The sequence below is a fragment of the Thermochaetoides thermophila genome (genome assembly GCF_000221225.1).
Source record: "Thermochaetoides thermophila DSM 1495 unplaced genomic scaffold scf7180000011816, whole genome shotgun sequence".
Taxonomy (NCBI): domain Eukaryota; kingdom Fungi; phylum Ascomycota; class Sordariomycetes; order Sordariales; family Chaetomiaceae; genus Thermochaetoides; species Thermochaetoides thermophila.
In genome coordinates this window covers 6,185,435-6,205,883 of record NW_006383032.1, presented here as the reverse complement: position 1 = coordinate 6,205,883, position 20,449 = coordinate 6,185,435, and the positions used below count along the sequence as shown (strand labels likewise).

Sequence of the window (20,449 nt, the reverse complement as noted above, 5' to 3'; positions counted from 1 at the left end):
ATTCCACACCTTCCACACATTCCACGGGCAGCGTTCGCATATTCTCCGGGCCAAGACCATCAATGAAACGCATCAGGGTACGAAGCACGGCATGGAGCATGGCATGGAGCATGGCATTCATGGGTAGGCGGGTCTTGAGGGCCATGAGACATGATGATGGGCGCTGGATGGCCGGGCCCCATCGGCGATGGACACGATGTTTCTCATCCCCCCCCCCCCAGCGAACCAGCGCTCAGGGCACTCCTATCTTGCTTGGCCTGCCGTGATGACCTACCGTGGCCTTTTTGTGTTCCTCGGTGCTGAGAAGAGGATCGGCAGGCCCTGCACACGACCTCAAGGCTGTACCATGTCGTGTTCGGTCATCGCATGTGCCCAACTGCCCATCGCTATCCGACCGCCCGACCGCCCTACATGCCCTCTGCTGGGCACAATACCAAGTAAGACATACCAGGCTGCCCGAGCCCGCTTTTTTGCTCTGAACACGCCATACTTTCGATGCTGGCTGGCTGGCCGCCGGATGGAAGTGCTACACGACCTCTCGGCGCCCGGTTATCACTCCATCGAACTCTGCCATGGACAAGGCTGGACCTCTTCAGCACACCACCTGTGTTGCCCTTCTCGGCCAGCAAGAGGGAGCCAGCCGTCGGGTGGCCCGGGGGGACGATATGGGGGGCTTAGGGACGGAGGTACAGGCTCCTGCTGTTGGACCAAATGTCCCTGGAGAAGGAGTCCAAAGAGATAAATAAAAGAGTGCTCTTGGGAAGCCATGCTCTACTAAACTAGTGCTGCAGATGCCCATCTGTGTCAGACACCTCAGGTATAAGCTGCAGAATTCAGCAGCACATAGCAGCAGTTGATGGCCCGGTCTCAGACCAGGCCTGTCTTTCCGTCGGCCCCCAGGAGCTCTGCCGGCAAGCGTCTCTGTTGGGAGATTCGGAATACCGCGATCAGATTGCCGGAACGGGTTTGACTTGCTGCAGTATTGGGCATGCGCTTTGGGGTGACGGAGTGTCACCTCAGCAAGACCGGGCAAGAAATGATGGTTCAGATGTGTGGGCCGTTGTCTCTTTGCACGACACACAAGTGTGCGACAGAAGCCACGGCACGATCAGGAGAGATGCGAGATGCCATATGCGCGCTATGGAGCACGAGATGCTTACGGCCCTACTTACTCCCTACATCGAAGGACTGACACAAGCCTACCGGCAGGCTATAATGGTAGCGACCTCCACTGCGTGCTGTGACATGTGGTGTGTCGTGCGTGGTAGCTATGTAGCTAAGCAAAACGTTAACCGTTAACGGTATGTGGTGTACCGGCACCTGCGGGCATGGCCCGCCGTAACGAAAGCGAAGCCGACTCGGGATCGTCTGCAGCCACTCGGCCGCAGTGGCTGCTCTGATTCGACCCAGCTGGATCACTTGTCTCCCGATGTCGCCGTGACGCAGAACCCCCCAATGTTTCTGCACTCTTGGTGCCAGCCACCGCCGAGCAATCGCGGCCTTTTTCGATGGCCATGCCCAACTTTTCTTTGCACGGCCGTCACGGCGCAATCGCACCGCGACATGGCCAGGCCAGTACCAGGACCTTGAAGCAGATGCGCGCCCCTCCCCCCCCCCCGTCTTGCAATCCGCAACCCACCTAGGCTGCGGGAATTGCCTCAAACTTGGAAGATTTCGGCATGCGAGCTCCGGATCCGATTGTGGAAGGTCTAGTGGGGCTTCTCGGGAGGACATGGAACGAAACAGCGATCTCGCTCGGTACGGCACGGCCTGCCGGGGTACCCGGCGTACGCACATCCGTTTGTGAAAATGAGGATGAGTAGACCAGTGGTCACGATCAGAAAGTTGCTGGCACACCGCATCCCAGATTTTTGTTTTTTTTCTTTTTTCCTTTCGGGCTAGAGAGCTGCTGTTTTAACGGATTTTTCTGTGCCAAAAGGCGAAATTGCTCGGCGGTGTCACGAGATGGTGACCAGAATTGGGCCTTTTCTCCTGAGAAAGCCCCTCTGCCAAGACTGGCCCCAAGCCTCCAAGCAAGCAAGCATCAGCCACAGTGCTCTCCCGCCGTCGTAATGTGAAGTAAGTGAAATGAGGATGAACATGAGAGAGCAGGTACACTGCTGCCCACCACATCACAATCGCAATCGCAATCGTGATCGTGATATTGCAGCGTCGCTCGTGGGCGTCAAAACGGCAGCATGAGCGGCAACGCAGGGCTACCGAAACTGGCAGTGGGCTGCTGAACCGTTCCTCAGATCCTCTCCTTCGCCAGAAACTTGGAGGAGATCCCCGAAACCATTGCTGCATAGCCACGTGCTGGCGGGAGTCTGAAACGGTCACAGCTAGATGGTTTCGGTCGGTCTGTGTCGGCTTCCACGAGATGACTCTTCGGCGATGATGACGACGCAAGGCATGTTTTTCGTAAGCAGTATGGGGTCTACCATGCATAGAGGCAAGTAAACTATAGGTGAGGGAGGAGGAGGAAGGCAAAGCTATGCTGTGTTGTGCTGCTTTACTATAGCTTCTCCAATGGCACGGCCGGCCAGCCAGCCATCAGCATGCATACAGGTCTCTATGTAATTATATGCCTACTAACAGCAGCAGCAGCAGCAGCAGAGTTAGAGCCAAGCAGCAGAAGCATCAGCGAACGTTGCACCCGCAGGCCATCTGAGTTGAGCCCTGATCTTGAGGGTCGCCTAAATGGCCGGCCACGTGCGGCTGCGGCTCCAGGTTCAGCTTTGGCTTCAGCTTCAGCTGGATTCCACCTTTAAATCGATGCCGGAGGACCGGAGGTTGTTGTCGTCCCACGCTGCTCTGACCTGACTGTGGAACACACACACGCACTCACACACCGAGCCAGGTGAAGACAGCCAGACTCAGGATGCCCATTGCAAAGCTTCCCTGTGTGTTCCCAATCCGAGGCACGCCAAATGTTCAAAAGAGAAAAGAGCCAAAAGTGTGGCGGATGCGCGCCCGTGCTGCGGCGCGCCCAATGACGTTGCGGGGCTTGAGAGGCCTCACGGCTGCTCCACACATACGTCGACTCTAAGCGCCTTGCTTGCCGCGGGGGTGCACTCCCGGCAAGGGGGTTGGTTGTCGATTCGTTGAGGATTTTCGATGGTGGTTGCTTTGATTGACTTGCAGTGCAGCAGTACAGTGCTTCTATTTTCAACTTTGCCTCTGCTTTCGCTTGGGATCGACGCAGGACGCAGAAGCAACCCCGCCTTGGGTTTGAAACTTTCTCTGGACCAGCCTTGTTGACGAAATTGCCTGTTTTGAGGTCACAATCACACACATTGTGCTGTTATCTCCTGCGGTTTTCACTCCTTCTAGGACGACGTAGCTGCTTTCTTAGCATCGGCAACCTCGAATTTACGGTGCTATTTTTTTTTTTACATACCAACAGCTCAATCACATCGGGTCAATCGCAGAGAAATTCCCGGTTTTACTCCCTTTCAGTATTTTCTACTACTGCGAAGAGTGCCTTCGCTCCGAGAGGAGCAGCCTACCTTGCGCTTACCTGGTACCTAAGACCAGATAACCCGACCCCGCATCGCCACATTGGCTGCCGTCCCGGCGCCAGCGTCTCAGCTTTTAGGGCAGCCGTTTCAGCCCGCCCAGCACTCTTTCTCCTCTGGAGGTCGAGAGAAAGAACGAAAGAATCAAAGAATCAACCATGGCGTCGAGTCACAATGTGAGTACTTTCCTGTTGATCAGCAATGGATACGTAGAGGCGACGTCCACTAACACCGCGACACCAGGACCCCAAGCTCCTCTACGCCATTGATGGTGTCAAAGCCTACCACATCGTCCACGGGCGCGAGGAGCCCCTCACTCCCGCAGGGCCCCAAACTCTCTCCCTCTTAATGGTCCCAACGACCTCTGTCTTCGCTGACCCCGCCATCGACCCAGACCAGGACGTCGTCGCGGAACAAGACTTCTACCTGCACCTGCACCTCCCTCCAGAGCTGGACCTGCCGCTGCCAGCGACAACCCAGATCTACCACCAGCCGCCGACAAGCTATCTGATCCCGCGATGGGACCTGGGCCCAAACAGCGGAGCGTTTACACGCATCGAATTCCCCCCGCTGAACAGTCGGCCGGGAGTCCAGGAAGACGTGGATACGTTCGAGACGATCCTCGCGCAGTGTACGGCGTTCCTGGAGAGGGCACCACCGCCGAAGCTGAAGAAGGAGGAGTCGCCGAATTGGTGGGAGGTGGATGAGCAGAGTGGGAGCTCGGCGGCTGCGAAGACGGCGTATGCGGCTGGCGAGCAGCTGCCGCCGTATAACCCCGCTGATTTTAAGCCTGGTGAGGGCTATGTTCGGGGGAGTCAGTCGGGGGGTGTGCCCGGGCAGATTGTGCTCGTTGATGAGGAGGATGGGAGCGTCATTGGGGAGCTAGGCGATGGGTTCCAGATCGTGGAGGATAGCAAGCTGAAGCCGGGATCAAAGGGTATGTCTGCGTTCGGATGTTTAGCTGCTATTGCGATCGAGTACTTACTGACTGTTTCCAGACCCCGTCGAAATCACCCTCCCAACTGACGGTAGCAACAAGATCAACATCGCACCCATATCCCCCGAGCTCTTCGAAGCCGAGCTGCACCCGGCCTACAAGAAATCCAAGCTCGTCTCCAACGCTTACGCCGCGTCGCGCCTGATCATCGCCGGCGCAGAAATGGTCGGCAAGATCCTGCAGGCCGAGGCCGAGAACTACACCCGCAAGCACGCTCCCGCCACAAAGCCCATCACCTTCAAGCCGACTACGCGCGAGCACATCCGCCGCATCAGCGCCTTCACTGGTAGTGCGGCCAGCCTGTCGGCCAAGACGGTTGGGCAGATCACCAGGGCTGCGCAGAACTTTGGCGCTACGCTGGGCGGGCATCCTAAGGGTAAGAATGGCGAGCCCAGGAAGAAGGGTTATGGTCCGGATGGGAAGCCACTGCCTACTTATAAGCCAGGGTTGTTGAACAAGTCGTTTATGGCCTTTTCGACTGTCATGGATGGCGTGGAGCAAGCGGGGAGGACGTTGCTTGCGAGCACGTCGGAGGCAGCGACCACGGTGGTTGCGCATAAGTATGGGCCTGAGGCTGGGGAGGTGACGAGGAGCTTGAGTGGTGGGATTAAGAATGTCGGGTTGGTGTATATTGACGTGACGGGTGTGTCGAGACGGGCGATCATCAAGAGCGTGGCGAAGGGAATGGTCATTGGGCGTACGTCCAAGGGGGAGAGCGTCATTGTTGGAGGGGGAGATGGCAATGTGGTTGTTGCGGGGAAGGGGAAGGGCAAGGAGGCTGAGATACCCATGAATGGACGGTATAAGTGATGGAGTGATGGGTGGGTGAGTCGAGGCAATGGGGACGGGTGATGCCTAAAAAGAGGGAGAATCTCTGGTTTTCTTCTGATCTATGTCTCCTAGGGCGGCGTTAATGTGTTTTAATTGGGAATCGCCTTTATATTGGGGAATACAGGGAAATTTCATTTGAGCAGCTACTGCAAGCTGTATTCTCTCCTTAACTGATTAGTTTCCTCTTAAAAGCGTCGTGAGCGAGTGAAAGCTGTGCTTGTTGCGCTGCAACTTTTCGAAGGCCCTCAGGTGGATGCTTACGTAATCAGCAGACCCCGAAATTTCCTTCCACCAAAGCTGTAACGCGTGCACCGCGCCTCCACTGGTCGCAGCTCGAACTGCGCATCCCAAGCCTTGTCGGCGTCAACCTTTAGCATCCATTGTACCGCACTCACACCCGTGATAGCATCGAACCTGCGGTACCTGTCACGGTCCGGTCACATCTTAACTACTTAAAGAACAGAAAGGCCCACCAAACACAGATACCCAAAACAACAACACGTAATATCCATCCTTAAACGAACCCTTCGTGCCAACCCATCCCACTGCCCCGCGCACGTCGCAATGTCGGGCCAGTCAGGCAAGTGGCGCGAGGACCAGGTCCTCGTCATCTGCCCCGGCAGCCAGACGACGCTGGCTCAGCTGGGGTGCAACGAACTGACCCCGCCGGCCCGCCGCTTCCCAACGCGCATGTTCCGCGACCCAGAGGACCCCAGCAAGTGGCGGCCATATCATACCTACAAGCGGAAGAAAGAGGGAACTACTGGTGAAGGGGAGGACAAGGATGAGTGGGAGTGGGTTGAGGATGTGGATTCGATTGAGGGAGCCGTTTATCCTATGCAGGGTGAGTCTCGACAAGAGAGAGTAAGAGAAGAGGTTAGAACCGGAACTGACGATGTGTGTTAGCTGGTCGGATTGTCCAGATGGATGCTTTCCTTGCCCTCCTGGAGCACGTACACTCGCAGATGACGACGACATACCATAACACACCGATCTTGCTGATGGCTTCGCCGCAATGGACGCGCCCCGATCACGAGGCCATCGCGCGCTACATCTTCGAGAAGACCAAGACGCCGGCCCTATGTCTGATCCACAGCGGCCTTGCGACACAGTATGGCCTAAAATGGCCCAATATGACTGTCGTGGACATCGGCTACGAGAAGGTCGACGTGACATGCATCTACGACGGGCGTATCGTCTCACAAAAGAATGTTGGCCCCCGGCCCGGCGTCGGCGGCCCCGAAGAAACCGACATCAGCGGCGGCGAGGTGTTCACGCGCAGCCTGCTCAAGCTGCTCGAGTCCAAGGGCTTCAACTACGACATGGCCGAGCAGCTCAAGCGCAGCAACATTTGCGAGGTGCTGCCGTACGCGCCGGAGCACCCTGATTTGATGGAGATCCCGCCGGAGATCGATCCCAATGCGCCCAACGCGCCGCAGATCGTCGAGCCGGGTGATGACGTCGACACGGGCGCTGACACCAAGGAGGTTGAGGATGGTGTGCTGGATGTCGCGAATATTGTTGCCAGCGGCCAGACCAGGGAGTTCCTTGCCAAGAGGGAGCGCGAGAAGGCAGAGCGCGAGGCGGCAAAGAAGAAGAAGGGCAAGGATAAGGAGGCTGGTAGTGGTGACGCCCCGCCGAAGCCGGTCAAGCTGCCGAACTCGAAGCGGTACAAGAATATCTTCCATTATGAGGAGCTTGTTACCGAGGAAGTGCCTGTGCAGCCGTCGCCGCCGCCGCCGCCGGCGACGGCGACGGATAGCAACGGCGACGTGACCATGGCGGATGCTGCGCCAGCTGAGAATAAGGAGGGGGAGCAGGCTAGCAAGCCAGAAGGCGAGCAACCTAAGGCTGAGGGCGAGCAACCCAGGACGGAGGGTGAACAGCCCAAGACTGCTGAGGAGAGCCCAGAAACTAAGCCGGAGGAGGCTGCTGACTCCGAGAAGAAGCTAGAAGAGCAGCAACAACAGTCATCAGAGCAAAAGGACGGCCAAACAGAGCAAAAAGACCAGGCCCAACCGCAGGCAGACCAACAACAAGCCAATGGCGCCGCCCAACAAACGGAGCGCATCACCCGTCGCGTACGCCGGGACATTGAAGTCGGCCCGGAACGCTTCCAATTCGCTTCGCGCCGCGAAATCGATCGCATCGCAACAGCCATCTACCGCGCGATCCAGTCCATCGACGACATCTACATGCGCCCCGCGCTCTGGGAAAACATAGTCTTTGTCGGCAACGGCGCGCGCATCCGTGGCCTGAAAGACAACATCATCCAGACGCTCACCCACCGGTACCTCATCTCGCCGTCGTCGGCATCCATGTTTGTAGGCGACCTGCCGTCTAACATCGGCACGCCCTCGGGCACTGGGTCCCAGACCCCGAATAGCGCGGTTGGCGCCGGTGGCCCGCCGCATCAGTTGCCTGGAGCCGGGGCCGGAAGCGGAGTGAATCCGTTGCTGCAGGCTGCGACGACGGCCGCGGCCGCTCAATCCAACCTCACTGTACCAGGACAGACACCCGGCGGGGACGCGAATAACGCCGGAGGTGGCACGAGCCAGTCCTTCCATAGCCAGACGCCGACGGTAATCAAGACGGCGCAGCTGCCAACGTATTTGAGCGAGTGGAGCAAGCATGGGTTTGAGGAGGCCATGTTCCTGGGGTCGTTAGTGGCGGCCAGATTGGCGTTCTGCATACATAACTTGGATGCGCAGGGCTTGGAGGCGCAGAAGGGGATGAGCTTAACTAGGGTGGATTATAAGTAAGTTTTACCCCCTTGTCCCTTGTTCGGCAGTGATCGGGAAGCACAGGCTAACGTATTCGCAGTGAGCTTGGCCCGAAGGGCATCAGAAGCCATTCGATGCTGGCGTGAAGGGGGTGGTGGATAGTTGGAGAGATGATTGGGCTTTCTGTTTGCTTTAATGAGGACTTGGGAGTTGGGAGGACGGAGCAAAATGGACATGAAATTGGTTGTTGAGCCTGGGCAGGTCTTTATGTACCTAGATAGGTAGGTACCATGAATATGTACAGGCGGCTGTGTAGTTGAGGATAAAGATGAGTTGGTTACTTAATGAGTTTGTTGTTTTTGGTTTATGTGGTTTCAGGGGCGACACAACCCATCTATGCCAGGGTTAGGGTTTGCTGATAGATGGCTGCCTGGCTTTCGTTGCAAGCATTAGTGAGTCCCCCGTAATATTTGACAAATGGTATGGGGAGCCCACGAGCTAAAGTAGTCAAGGAGTGAGTCATATAGATCTGTCTAAATTAAATCTCCGCCAGCAGCTCATTTTGCTGCTCTGGCCCCCGGTCTTCGACCACCCACGCGCACACCTTAAGCCCCCAAAGTCTGAATCTCATCAAAAGCCATCATAGCCATGATCGCACGTCAGCTCATATCTTCTGAGTCCGCGTTTGAGGCCGAGATAGGGTACTCCCGAGCCGTGGTGTCTGGGAATTGGGTGTTTGTGTCAGGGTGTACTGGGTAGGCGAAAAGTTTCTAGCCCCATGTCCCCAGATGGGATAATACGAGAGGTGAAGGTGTGAGATATATTCAGAGTTCTCTAATTGCGGGCCCGACTACAGCTACGACTACAAAACAGGCACCATCTCTCCCGACGTGGTAGAGCAAGCGCAGCAGGCTATGCAGAACATCGCCGCGGCATTAGCTGGGGCCGGCTGCACTGTGGCAGACGTTGTGAGGGTGCGATACATCCTGCCGGATAGGGCTGACTTTCCCAAGACTTGGTGAGCACAGCCTGATTGTGCGATCAGTTCAGTTCATGCCATGGTACTTGGGAGGAACTGCGATTGCTCTAACTGTGATCGCTGGAGAAGGTCACTGGCTGATATTGAGCTGTTGCGTAGGCCGGTGCTGAAGAAATGGTTTGGCGAGGTCAGGCCGGCAGCAACCATGATCCAGGCTGGTTTGATGGAAGAAGCGATGAAGATCGAGATTGAAGCAACGGCACGAAAGTCAGATGACCGTGAGAGGGCGGTAGGGAAGGGGACAGAAGGGCCATTAGGACTCTAAGACTGCTGGAAACGAGGGGAAATGAGGTTGATGAGATGATGAGATAGGCGAGAAGACCACACGATTTTCGCCTCAATTCCACGGAAGAGGCATCTGCTAGCACACACATTCATCATTCACACAATACGTGCTGCGGAGCGAAGACAAACCTCTGGGCCCTGAATCTCTTGGGTGGTTGTTAAGAGAGACGAGACACAGAGCAGACATTGTTTTTCTTTTTCTTTTTTTTCTCAAAATTTTTTTTATCGAACCATGTTACCATGTTGCTGATGATACCTAACAATTACACAGGATTACCATTATGTACTGCATTAGGTTATGATACTACGTAGCACACATCCCCCATATGTACAGTTCCTATCTTAACCCCCCCCCCCTACTCCTTATCGTCACCAGGAACCCCAAACATTTCTAGCCCATCGACAGCCCGACGACGCCACCCGCAGCAAAGGTCATAGCCACAGTCAGGAAACTCGACACCGACAGCAACGACAACCCACTAATCCCATGCCCCGACGTGCACCCACCAGCCATCCGTGACCCAAACACGATCAAGAACCCACCCAACAACCCCCTCAGGGGCGAAACCGCCGTCCCTTCCACCAAACTGACCGCCGCGGCGGGGATAAACGCAGTCACCGCCTTGGCACCGGCAACCATGCCCCCCATAAACAGCACGTTCTTCCAGCTCTTGATCTGATCCCACTGACCCTTGACAATAGCCCACAGGTTCGACCCCAGCTCCTCGAAAGAAGTCGATGCCCCCAACGTGGTGCGCCGCAGCGCGAGCGAGATGAATTGAGAAAGCGCCATGCACGCGCCGCCGATCAGAGGGGGCACCACGTTACGGGTGTAACCTGCTTCGGCAGGGGCATATTTCACCGCGAGGGCGATGCACGTGGCGAGGAGGACCTCCATGGCAGCGACGGCTCTGATGTACGGGGTGTTGAGCATCTCGTAGATGGTCTCGGCCTGCTTCTTCTTGCCTTCCCCGTCACCATCAGCCTTGTCCTTGCTGGCCTTGGGCATGCGCTTGCTAAACAGCACGTTCCACGCCCAGCCTGCGAGCACCGCACCGCCGAAGGCGTACCGGCCTGACGGGACGCCCGCGCCGAGCTGGGCGAGAACAGTGCCTGGACACGCGCCGGAAATGGCCATGCCTGTGCCGAGCATGACGCCGCCGAGGATGTTGCCGGCGTGGCGGGAGAGGAAGGATTTGGCGGACGAGGAGAGGGGGGCGCAAGGGCGGGGTGGAAGGGAGGTGAGGGAAAGGGACTGGAAGGCCGTCACGAAGAAACTGGATTTGGGGCGTTAGTGTAAGGGAGGATAGCTGAGTAAATGGGGATATCTGGCGTACGTGCTGCCTGCTGCGGCGGTTAGGAAGGTCTGAAGCATGGTGAAGTCGGAGAAGTTGAACTGGGAGAGGATGACGGAGGGCTTGTAGACGCCCGCGGTGGTCAGAGCCGCGCCCATGGCGGCGCCAGTGAGAATGTTGTTCATCTTGATGGATAGCTTTGTGATGCGGGAGACTTAAAGCAGTTTGGTGATAAAGTGGGCGATATCTCTAAGATAGAATTGGATCCCTTTTCTACTGAGATGGCTTCGGCTTGCTCACTCAGCACCAGACTTTCGTTTGCACAAACCTAGCACATCTCTTTTATACCATAACCCCCCCCCCCAAAGACCCTGCTCGGAACACACGGCCAGCGAGTAGCATGGTGTGGTGGGGTGCACTTCCGGTGTGGCATCCTTAATGATGCGAAACCGCCAGGGGTGGCTTGCCTGTGGCCATGTCCCATTTTGCCCGGCGATTGCGAAACCTTACAATGCGAGGCCCCCCTAAGGAGATGAGCCCATTCAATTGTTTGCTGAGGGCAACCGCTGCAGTGACGTCTGCTCTGCGTCGGCGGCTGGCGGGCTTTGACCTCATCGGAAGTCGGGAGTCGGGAGTCGGGACTTTTTGGCTTTTTGTCTTTCTTTCTTCCGAGAGGTACCTGGCTAACGGCCGGTCACAAGATATGTGAGACAACTCGTTAGATGGATTCATAAGATCGTAGACTGTTGCGCGCCGGCGACCACGGGTAGGATACAATGGGCACATCGCCGGCGGCACACGGGTGGTCGCCGAACACACCGTCGACGTTAATGCCAAGACCTGGAGCATGGGGCAAAAGTGGATCGAGCCCGGCGACCCACCGATCGTGCTTTCGGGAACTGGTCCCCGTGGGTGGGACCGGGAAGATGGAGATGATGGAGATGCTACAGATGATTTGGGGCGGATGGAGTCGCCGATGACACTAGAGAACCTTCTCCCTAGCGCCTTGTGGGGCGGTCCGTCCCGATGATGACGTCGTGCATGGCTGGTAGGGCAGAAACTGTTTCTTCAATGGGGCCATCAGACCATCATGACTTGCATAGACCCGAAGACGTTACTGTAGACACGAGTACGGATAGTACGGACGACATAACTCGCAAACTCGTGGAGACGCTATCCGGAGACTTTTTTTTTTTTTTTTTTTTCCCTTCGCGAACTCCATGACGTCTTCAGGGTCATCGATGGCTGCCATTCCCCGAACCCTCCGTCTCCTCCGCTCTGCTCAACTGGTCCCTGAACTCTCTCTCCTGAATCTCCTCCCACGCGCTGGCGCTGACAAATTCATCTTCATCCCAACACGCGCTCGTCTCGAGTCGCCGACCTTTTCTCTGCCCCGTAGCCATCGATCACACCATCACAACATCCTCCTTACTAATGCCAAACACCGTGTTCGCCATTGCCCCTTACCATGTATATATCTTCCCTTCCGCCTTATCCATACCCCGTCCTCCACTCCATCCGCATCGGGTGAACACGAGGATACATCCCATCTCCCACCATCGTGTCTCTACTTCGAACCAAGGACTGCCGTCAAAATGACTGCTAAAGAACCCGCCATCCACGCCTGCTTCGACCCCAACACCTCAACCTGGCAATACGTCGTTGCCTGCCCCGTCACCAAATCCGCCGTCATCATCGACCCCGTGCTCGACTTCGACCCAGCCCGCAACACAATCTCCACGTCTACCGCTGACGGCATCCTCTCCCTCGTCCGCGAGCAGGGCTACTCCGTCCAGCGTCTGCTCGAAACACACGTGCATGCCGACCACCTCACGGCGGCGAAGTACCTGCAAACGAGGTTGGCCGAGGAGACGGGGCACAGGCCAGAGATCTGTATCGGGCGTAGGATCAAGGGCGTGCAGGAGCGGTTTGGGAAGAGGTATGGAGTTCCTGAGGAGGAGTGGGAAGGGGCGTTTGATGTGTTGCTGGAAGATGATGAGGTGTTTAAGCTGGGCGAGTTGGAGGTAAAGGCGGTGCATTTGCCGGGACATACGCCGGATCATTTGGGGTATTTGATCGGAGGTGAGTGCTACCCCTTCTCAAACATGGTGAAAGAGTATGCGGCTTATTGCAATATCTCTACTAGAAAACATCTTCTGTGGTGACTCCCTCTTCAACCCCGACGTCGGCTCAGCACGTTGCGATTTTCCCGGCGGCAGCACCAAAGCCCTGTACGTCATACTTCCCTTTCCTTCTTCCCCCCCCCCGCCCTTTTTTTTTTCTACACCCCCAACAGGTACCTAGGTCCTAATACTCATCTCTTCCGTAGCTATCAATCAGCACATAAACTCCTCTCCCTCCCGCCCACGACCAAAATCTACACTGGCCACGACTACCCACCCTCCGACACGCGCGACACCCCGCAGCCCTTCGCGACCGTCGCCGACCAGCGTGCGCACAACAAGCACCTCAAGGAGGGCACCTCCGAGGAGGAGTTTGTACGCTGGCGCAATGAGAGGGATGCCACGCTCGCTGAACCGAGGCTGATTCACCAGGCGCTGCAAATAAATATCAGGGCTGGTGCGCTGCCGAGGGAGCAGGAGGGGGGACGGCTGTTGCATGTCCCGATTAAAGTTGAAGGGGGCAAGGTTTGGTGAGTGAGGGGTTTGGGTTACGGATCGATAGGAGGAAGGGAGGTGGAGGTTTGTTTAGTTGGGCAGTGTTGGTTGTTACTGTATATTTGTGGTTTACGTGGGTATACTTGCCTAACGCTGGTTCTGATTCGGGGCTGTTTACTATCGATAGGTTTGCTTTACTTAGGGACAGGGGGTTGTCTGTTTTCGAATATCTCGCTCATATGGTTTTCTCGTCGGGTGTATCAACTGCCGTGTATTTCATCCACACCAACTCTTCTTAGCGTATTTGCTCCACCAATACACACAAAATCCTTCACTCTAAACCCCTATATGGCAAAAATCCCTTCCATTCATTAACCACCTTACTCATCTGAATCCCTCCCCAATCCTTCCACGTCACGTCATGCGGGTTACCTACGCGCTTCGCCGTCTGCTTGTGCCACGTACCTCCATACCGTCCCCAAACGAGGCAAAATTGTCGAGGAACCCTACCAACACCACGCCCAAAACATCCAAGACATGAATGGTCCCCCATACTTATAGTACACAACGCCTCTTATTACTCTTACCTAGCTGCCGTCATATCGTTGGAACTGGTGTCAGCCACACCAAGGAGCGCCCGTCATGACCCTCGAAGAAATGCCGCCGCTGTTGTGCTGTTGTAAACCTGATTCCGAATAAACACATCAAAAATTGAAGGGGCAAGAGGCACAACAAGAGGGAAATATTTGCGTCTGTACGTAGTGCTTGTAGGTAGGGAAACTGGTATCCCAACTGAAGTAAATCAATCACATGCCGTACCTACCAGCCATCGTCTACAGTAAGTTAACCCCTTGACGCTGGTGCGAGTTCACCTTTAAGCCAAAGCAAACATCCATACCCCTTGCTTTCGGTCCCTTAAACTCCCAGCAGGTCACACCCATCAATAACTCGGAGAAAAAAAATAAAGGCAGAGCCGCACCCAACAGTTGTAGAGCTAAGTGAAAACACATCGTATTCAGTCTCGCTGGCTGCGTTCGGATTGCTGTATGAAATAGGTAGGTAGAGTTGAACGCTGAAGATCGGGGGAGCAAATTGCATGACCGTGTCAGCAAAACACAGACACCGCAGCTCCCAATGGAGAGAGGTCAAGGTCGCATTCGCCCATTGAATCTCGAAAAAAAAATACCCAAACCTGTAATATCATTAATCCATCGCCGCAAGTACACTGAGTATCACAAATACGCCTCACGCATAGATCCTCAAATAAACATAACTCAATGTCCGTAGACATTACCATACCTAAACAAATATAGCGAATTAGATTAAGTAGTCTCGGTTTTGATCCGTAGACCCAAGACAAACATGATCATGACCTATATATACACACATACACACACACACACACACACACACATATATATATATATATATATATGGGATTTGGGCGTCCTTGATGATCCAAAAATACCCATCGAGATATCCATACCATTTCATCCAAAACCACCCAGTCCAAAGTTTCCCGATAATGCCCATTACTATTAATCTGTAGACTAACCCAAAAATGCAAAAAAAAAAAAATCACCAAATGACGCCTCGCCAACTCACAGCATCATGATCATTGCAATGACCGCCATCATATGCCAGAACCACCCAAAGGCAACTTTACCCGCACCGGCCGTTACAAGGATATCGGTCGGCCTGGCCGAAGGCGTGATAAATTGAGTAGTTCCGACCTCATTAGGCGTCGGCACGGGAGGGAGAGAGGCCTCAGACGGCGTGGGGGTTTCAGTTGATGATGAAGACGAAGAGGAAGTCGAGCTGGACGACTCGGCTGTCGGTTCAAGTGTCTCACTCTCTGAGCTGGAGGACGGGGTAGGAGTCCCGGTGGTCGGTTCTGGAGTTGCCGTCTCGCTTGAATTCGACGGCTCGGGAGTCGGAGTCGGAGTCGGAGTCGGAGTCGGAGTCGGGGTCGGGGTGGGTGTCTCGACGGATGGCTCAGGAGTAGGCGTCGGGGTTTCCGACTCAGTCGAAGTCTCAATCGGCACAGGCGTGGCCGAGGTGTTGGGAGGCTCCTGTGACGTGGTCGAGATGTCCGGCGTTTCGGTGACCTGGGTCTGCGGCGGCGGTTCGGTCGGGGCTTGAGTCGCGTAGTATGGGGGCTGAATGTTGCAGTAGCCAAGGTAGTTGTTAAAGGCACCTTCGAGGTACGCGCGCATAGTTTCTATCATGTTGTCGGCGTTCTTAGCGACGCACGCCACGCATCTGTGGTAGTAGGTGAGGAAGGGGCTGACTTCTTCCTCGCACAGATCTGGTTTCAGACCAAAGTTCTGGGCTTCGAGGTTGGCATCGTTGCAAGTGCCGTAGCAGTCGGGATGTACACGCGTCTCGTCCAAGTAATCTTGCCGCTTCGAGTGATTCTTGGGCGGCTGGAAGATGTCGTAGGTCAGGCCGAACGCGCGCGGGTCGAGGTTGAAGTAACCTTTGATGAGCGGGTAGTAGCGCTCGGTCGCGCCCTCGGGCCACTCAACCTTGGGGACAGGGGGCGCGGGAACACAATACTTTGCAGGGCAAGTCCACTCTTTCGGCGGCAGATCCTCCCAGATCGTGCAGGTGCCGGGCTTAGGCAGATCGCAGACGCGGCCTGGGCTGCAGCCCCAGAGCAGCTGCTCGCCCGGCTTGAGCTTCTGGTCGTTCTTCTTGCCAGTGCGCCCGACAAGTTCCCGCCTATTATAGTTGTTGTTACTGTTGATGTACGGAGCGATCGTCGGCACGGGACAGACCGACGTGGTCGTGGCTGGGCAGGTGGTCACTGTCACGGGCGGGACGTAGTGTGTCACCGTCTGCGTAACCTTGGGGCCAGGGATCACGTTGGTAATGGTGTGCGTGACGGGCCGCACAGTGGTCTTGACCACCACATGGGTGCTGTAAAACGTTGTGGTCTTCCACTTGATCTTAATCTTAGTCGTGCTGTCCGTCACCGTCTCGGTAACCGGGTAGGATGTGACGAATGTCTCCGTCTCTGTCGCTGTGGTGGTAGTCGGAACGTATTCAGTCTCAAACAAAGTTGTCGTGGCGGTATTGGTGATAGTCTGAGTGACATTGTTGACCTCGATGATTGTCTTGACGATCTTCTTGGTGGAAGTAGTCGTCGCTGTCGTCGGGACATACTCGGTCTCGGTCGTTGTGGTTGGCTGATGGACCGTGGTCGTCGACGTGTCATAAACCGTGTCGGTCTTGACGATGGTCTTGGTGATCTTGATCTTCTTGGTCGTCGTGGTGACCGTCGGCTCGTAATGCGTGGTGGGGACGTACTCTGTCTCCGTTTCTGTTTCTGTCTTTGTCTTCCAGAGCGTGGTGGTGTCTGTCTCCGTGGTCGTCTTCCAGACCGTGGTCGGCACATGCTGGGTGTCTGTGACGGTAGTTGGGACATATTCCGTCTCTGTCTTTGTCTTCCACACAGTGGTTGGCACGTATACCGTGTCGGTCTTCCGGACAGTCGTAGGGACATATTTTGTCTCCGTCTTCCACTTGGTTTCCCAAACCGTCGTGGGCACAACCTCGGTCTTCGTCTTCCAGGAGGTGGTTGGCTTACAGGTGCCCGTTGTCTTCCTGCTGAAGGTTAGCATTGAAACACACACTCTCTCAAAGGAACCGGATGTCCATACGTTGAGGTTGTGTATTCGGTGATTGTGGTCGTGCATTTCTTACTATGGCCGTAGTCCTCGTGAGGAGGAGTACCAGCCACTGCCGGTACCAGGGCCAAAGCCCCAAAGATGGTGCTGAGCTTCATGATGCCCTGTCCCAGCCGTCACGTCGAGCAGCAGTCGACGAAGGGCCAAACGAGCGAAGGCTATGCCAAAGAGGGCAACCTCAATGGGGAGAGCTTGAGGGAAGCGAGCGACCGGTAAACAAATGGCAGAACCCAGAACCGCGCAGCGGAAGTGTGTCGGCTCTGTACCGCCCTCAGTTATTATATAAGTTCCCCCAATCCTGCAGACACAGGGACCGCGGGCGGAGTGGCTGGGCCGACCGGGACTGGGGAATGGTGCTAGTGGACCGCAGCGAGGGGAGGGGGAGGGGGGGGGGGGGACAGACTTGGCAAGCAAAATCATGAGCATCCCGGGGAGAAAAGCACTGAGCTGCAAAGGACCAGCAGAGCGGCGGGCCTTCGGTCGCTCAGAGTGCTCTCACTCGCTGATGTGAGCTGCATGGCTGCATATGGCTGCATGACTGCCCTGCCCCGCCCGCTCCCGATGGCAATTGCGAGCATAGTTGCCCCCCAGCCTTTGCTGGCCTTGGACTCCGGCTTGAACACAACTTCGCTGTTCGCCTATTCACGACTCGGGAGTATCGCAGTGCTTGTCTGTCCTACTAAGACCACGTTATCATCATGGCCATTGGTGATCTTGCGCTCGCAGGTCTTGTCGGCAGCTGGCTCATAATCCTCCTCGTGGACGGGATCATACGAGTGTTGTGGTCTTGTCCTTCGCCGAGAATGCTCATCATGAGTGTTCAGTTTGTGATGGCACTCTGGGATGGACTTGGAGGGCTGGGAGCTAGCGAGAGCAACCAATGGGGGCCGAAAGGGAGCTTGAAAGCCGACAGATTCTCACCGGATGATGGAACGCGGGAGAGAGGCTGTGAGCGGCGGCCAAGGCCCAAGAGAGTCCGACAGTAAGTGATCCCCTCACTGGGGAGCCACGGCCCCTTCCGCTTCCTTTTTTGACTGGATCGCCAGCCGCGATACCGTGTTTTTGGGCTTAATAGTTCATGCTGACGATAATTGGTATTGTTCGTCTAGCAATCCGTACTGTGCCGCGAGGTCCTGGAGATCTCTGTGATGGACGGGATGTTGTCAGTTACTCTCGAGATTTTTCTTATCAGCACCATCGACATCAAATCAATTAACAAACATCTAACTCCCCAGTCAGTTATGCCTCAAACGGTATACTCAAAGAACAACGTAGAAGCAGTGAAGGCTCCTCCGCAAACACTGTGGGAGAGCATTTCACAATTGTAGCGTTGGCTGTTGAGAGGGGACTTTCAGAGCACAGTGAGCAGCTCGCTTGCACAATCGGAAAATCGGCTTCTGCAGGCCGAAGGAATGGCGCACTGCCACTGGTTGAATGCTTTGAAGAGTTGCCCTGTCGGGTTCGCCAACGTCAATGTCGGGTGCCCAAAAGGGGAACAAGCACTTCCTATCGATCGATCCGATCGTCGACCGATCGACTTCGCCGTATTCGAGTATTCCGCTGTGCACAACACCGAAACAGTTTGCCAGAAACTCCCCTTGCCCCTCGTGGAAAAATACGAAAAAAAAAAAAAAGAAGTGATGGACAAACAGAAGGTGAAGGAAAGGCTGGGCCAGCGCGGGGTGCAAGCTGTTACCCCAGAAAGAGCTTGTGTTTCTTGGAGTTCTCTGATTGGCCCCATTTTCTTCTTAGGCTGATGCCAAGTTTGGTCTAGCCCACAGGGCTAGGGCGGTGAAGTCTGCCTGCTGTGGAGCCGGGATGCGGAAGCTCCAACGGGAACCGGATCGGGTGCACAAAGACCCACCCACTGGCTTTCTCCGCTCTCGAGTCCCGCTGTTGGCAAGGCTCCGATTTCGTGTGTGACTCCATCGCTGCCAAATGCCATTCATGACGGTTTATCTCGTTGTGAGCACAGTTGCCTCATTCGCCTTGACAGTAGTCAATAATACGACGCAGAGCTCCTCTGGGATCAAGTAACTGCTGACTTCTAACCGTTGTATCCGAGCACCTGCCGTATTTGCTTGTGCTACGTTACCTACTTGTACACCCCCCAAGTGCAAGATCGTCAGCCTTCAACCCTCGTGGCACAAAGCCGCATGCAGAACAGTGTAAACGCAAGGAATGCGATAAAAAGAAAGCCTTCAAATGAGAGTCATCAAAGAGCACCCCGAATGCTTGTTGCGGATCATCAATTACACGACGTGACCAGCAAACAGCGCTAGGCTCTAGCTAACAATATGATTTCTCAACAACAGCCAAGAAGTCGCTTTGGTAAGCACTAATATCAATGGTACGCAATAGTTCACAAGCAAATTCCAAAGCTGTGGGCATACAGTATTTCTCGCTCCACGTAGATCTACTGTCACAGCTCTATGCTACCTTACTCGTATGTATGCACTGCAATCCCCTCAGCTTATCACACCACGGCGGCTATTTTCCTTCCCCTCACCTGCCAGCCCGGAGACCCCCCGCACTTGGAGTTTTCCCAGAGTACATACCTAATCTCGATACCAGCAACATTATTGTCGATGCCATCAGCCCAATGCTGACCTGATTATCCTGCCTATGAGGCTCGACGGTTGTATTTTGGCATGAGGGTCGGCGGTGCCCGGGTCCGTGGATGCAACTCTGTCTGGTCTTTGTTTCTCTTTTTTTTTTCTTTTAGGTGGCGGGGCTGCCTGCGGGGGAACCTGGCCCCCTCGCTCATTTCATTCATGAACCACGCAGTGCAAAAAAAAAAAAATAAGGCAGGACAAGGTGAGGCAAGGCTGAACTACTCAGACCGGCAAATATAATGGTTGCTACTCAAGGTAGGTGGTGTATTGCTGGCACATTAGCATTCCTTACCTACCTCTAGGTACGTACTTGTAGTTCAGTGCTGTCTGTTGGTACACCTCATGCACTAGTGTCCCCTGCCCGAAAGATCGGATTCTACACGAGCAGGTCGTTGGCCAACAACCCTGGCCGATATGTTGTCGACACAACCACACTTTCGAAGAGTTGAAGATGAAGCTTTAAGGGAGACATTAACCCAGTTCAGCGAATTCAGTGTTGGTTCCGGATCTCTCCCTGAAATTTTTCCCCTACGTATCTACCTATCTATCTTTATTGCTTGATACTTTGGCAAATATAAACAAGGGCTGGATTGGCTTTAGGCATTCGCTCCGCACTTGTTCCTGACGACGCGATGGAAGTGGCAGTGTCTGCAATCCTCCCAAAAGCCTATGAGAGAGAGGACACCCGGCATTTGAATTGCAGTCCTGGCTTCCAATTCATGCTGCTGTGTGAGCCTGGCCAGGGCTGTGTGAGGGTCTGTTTGCTTCACTTTTTGTGCTCGTAGTTTCAGTTGGCTTGTCCATGTTTCGAGGCTATAACGTAAGCTGTAAGACAG

The 20,449-nt window shown here is 55.1% G+C and overlaps 5 protein-coding genes across 5 annotated transcripts; 3 read left to right on the top strand and 2 right to left on the bottom strand.

Moving 5' to 3' along the window:
* Window positions 1-3,676: 3,676 nt before the first annotated feature.
* On the top strand, window positions 3,677-5,325 carry CTHT_0037910 (uncharacterized protein; the record flags this gene model as incomplete). The annotated part of the gene is made up of 3 exons (XM_006694150.1): window positions 3,677-3,694; window positions 3,762-4,455; window positions 4,517-5,325. 3 exons carry the CDS (start codon window positions 3,677-3,679, stop codon window positions 5,323-5,325), a joined length of 1,521 nt encoding a protein of 506 aa, XP_006694213.1.
* A 585-nt stretch (window positions 5,326-5,910) lies between these two features.
* CTHT_0037900 (putative chromatin structure remodeling complex protein) lies at window positions 5,911-9,373 on the top strand (the record flags this gene model as incomplete). Its single annotated transcript, XM_006694149.1, has 4 exons — window positions 5,911-6,190; window positions 6,253-8,104; window positions 8,926-9,087; window positions 9,208-9,373. 4 exons carry the CDS (start codon window positions 5,911-5,913, stop codon window positions 9,371-9,373), a joined length of 2,460 nt encoding a protein of 819 aa, XP_006694212.1.
* Window positions 9,374-9,784: 411 nt separating this feature from the next.
* On the bottom strand, window positions 9,785-10,873 carry CTHT_0037890 (uncharacterized protein; the record flags this gene model as incomplete). Its single annotated transcript, XM_006694148.1, has 2 exons — window positions 9,785-10,670; window positions 10,731-10,873. 2 exons carry the CDS (start codon window positions 10,871-10,873, stop codon window positions 9,785-9,787), a joined length of 1,029 nt encoding a protein of 342 aa, XP_006694211.1.
* Window positions 10,874-12,283: 1,410 nt separating this feature from the next.
* On the top strand, window positions 12,284-13,345 carry CTHT_0037880 (uncharacterized protein; the record flags this gene model as incomplete). The annotated part of the gene is made up of 3 exons (XM_006694147.1): window positions 12,284-12,770; window positions 12,835-12,919; window positions 13,018-13,345. The coding sequence occupies 3 exons, from the start codon at window positions 12,284-12,286 to the stop codon at window positions 13,343-13,345; spliced, it is 900 nt and encodes a 299-aa protein (XP_006694210.1).
* A 1,562-nt stretch (window positions 13,346-14,907) lies between these two features.
* CTHT_0037870 (uncharacterized protein) lies at window positions 14,908-17,096 on the bottom strand (the record flags this gene model as incomplete). The annotated part of the gene is made up of 2 exons (XM_006694146.1): window positions 14,908-16,915; window positions 16,972-17,096. 2 exons carry the CDS (start codon window positions 17,094-17,096, stop codon window positions 14,908-14,910), a joined length of 2,133 nt encoding a protein of 710 aa, XP_006694209.1.
* Between the last annotated feature and the right edge of the window lie 3,353 nt (window positions 17,097-20,449).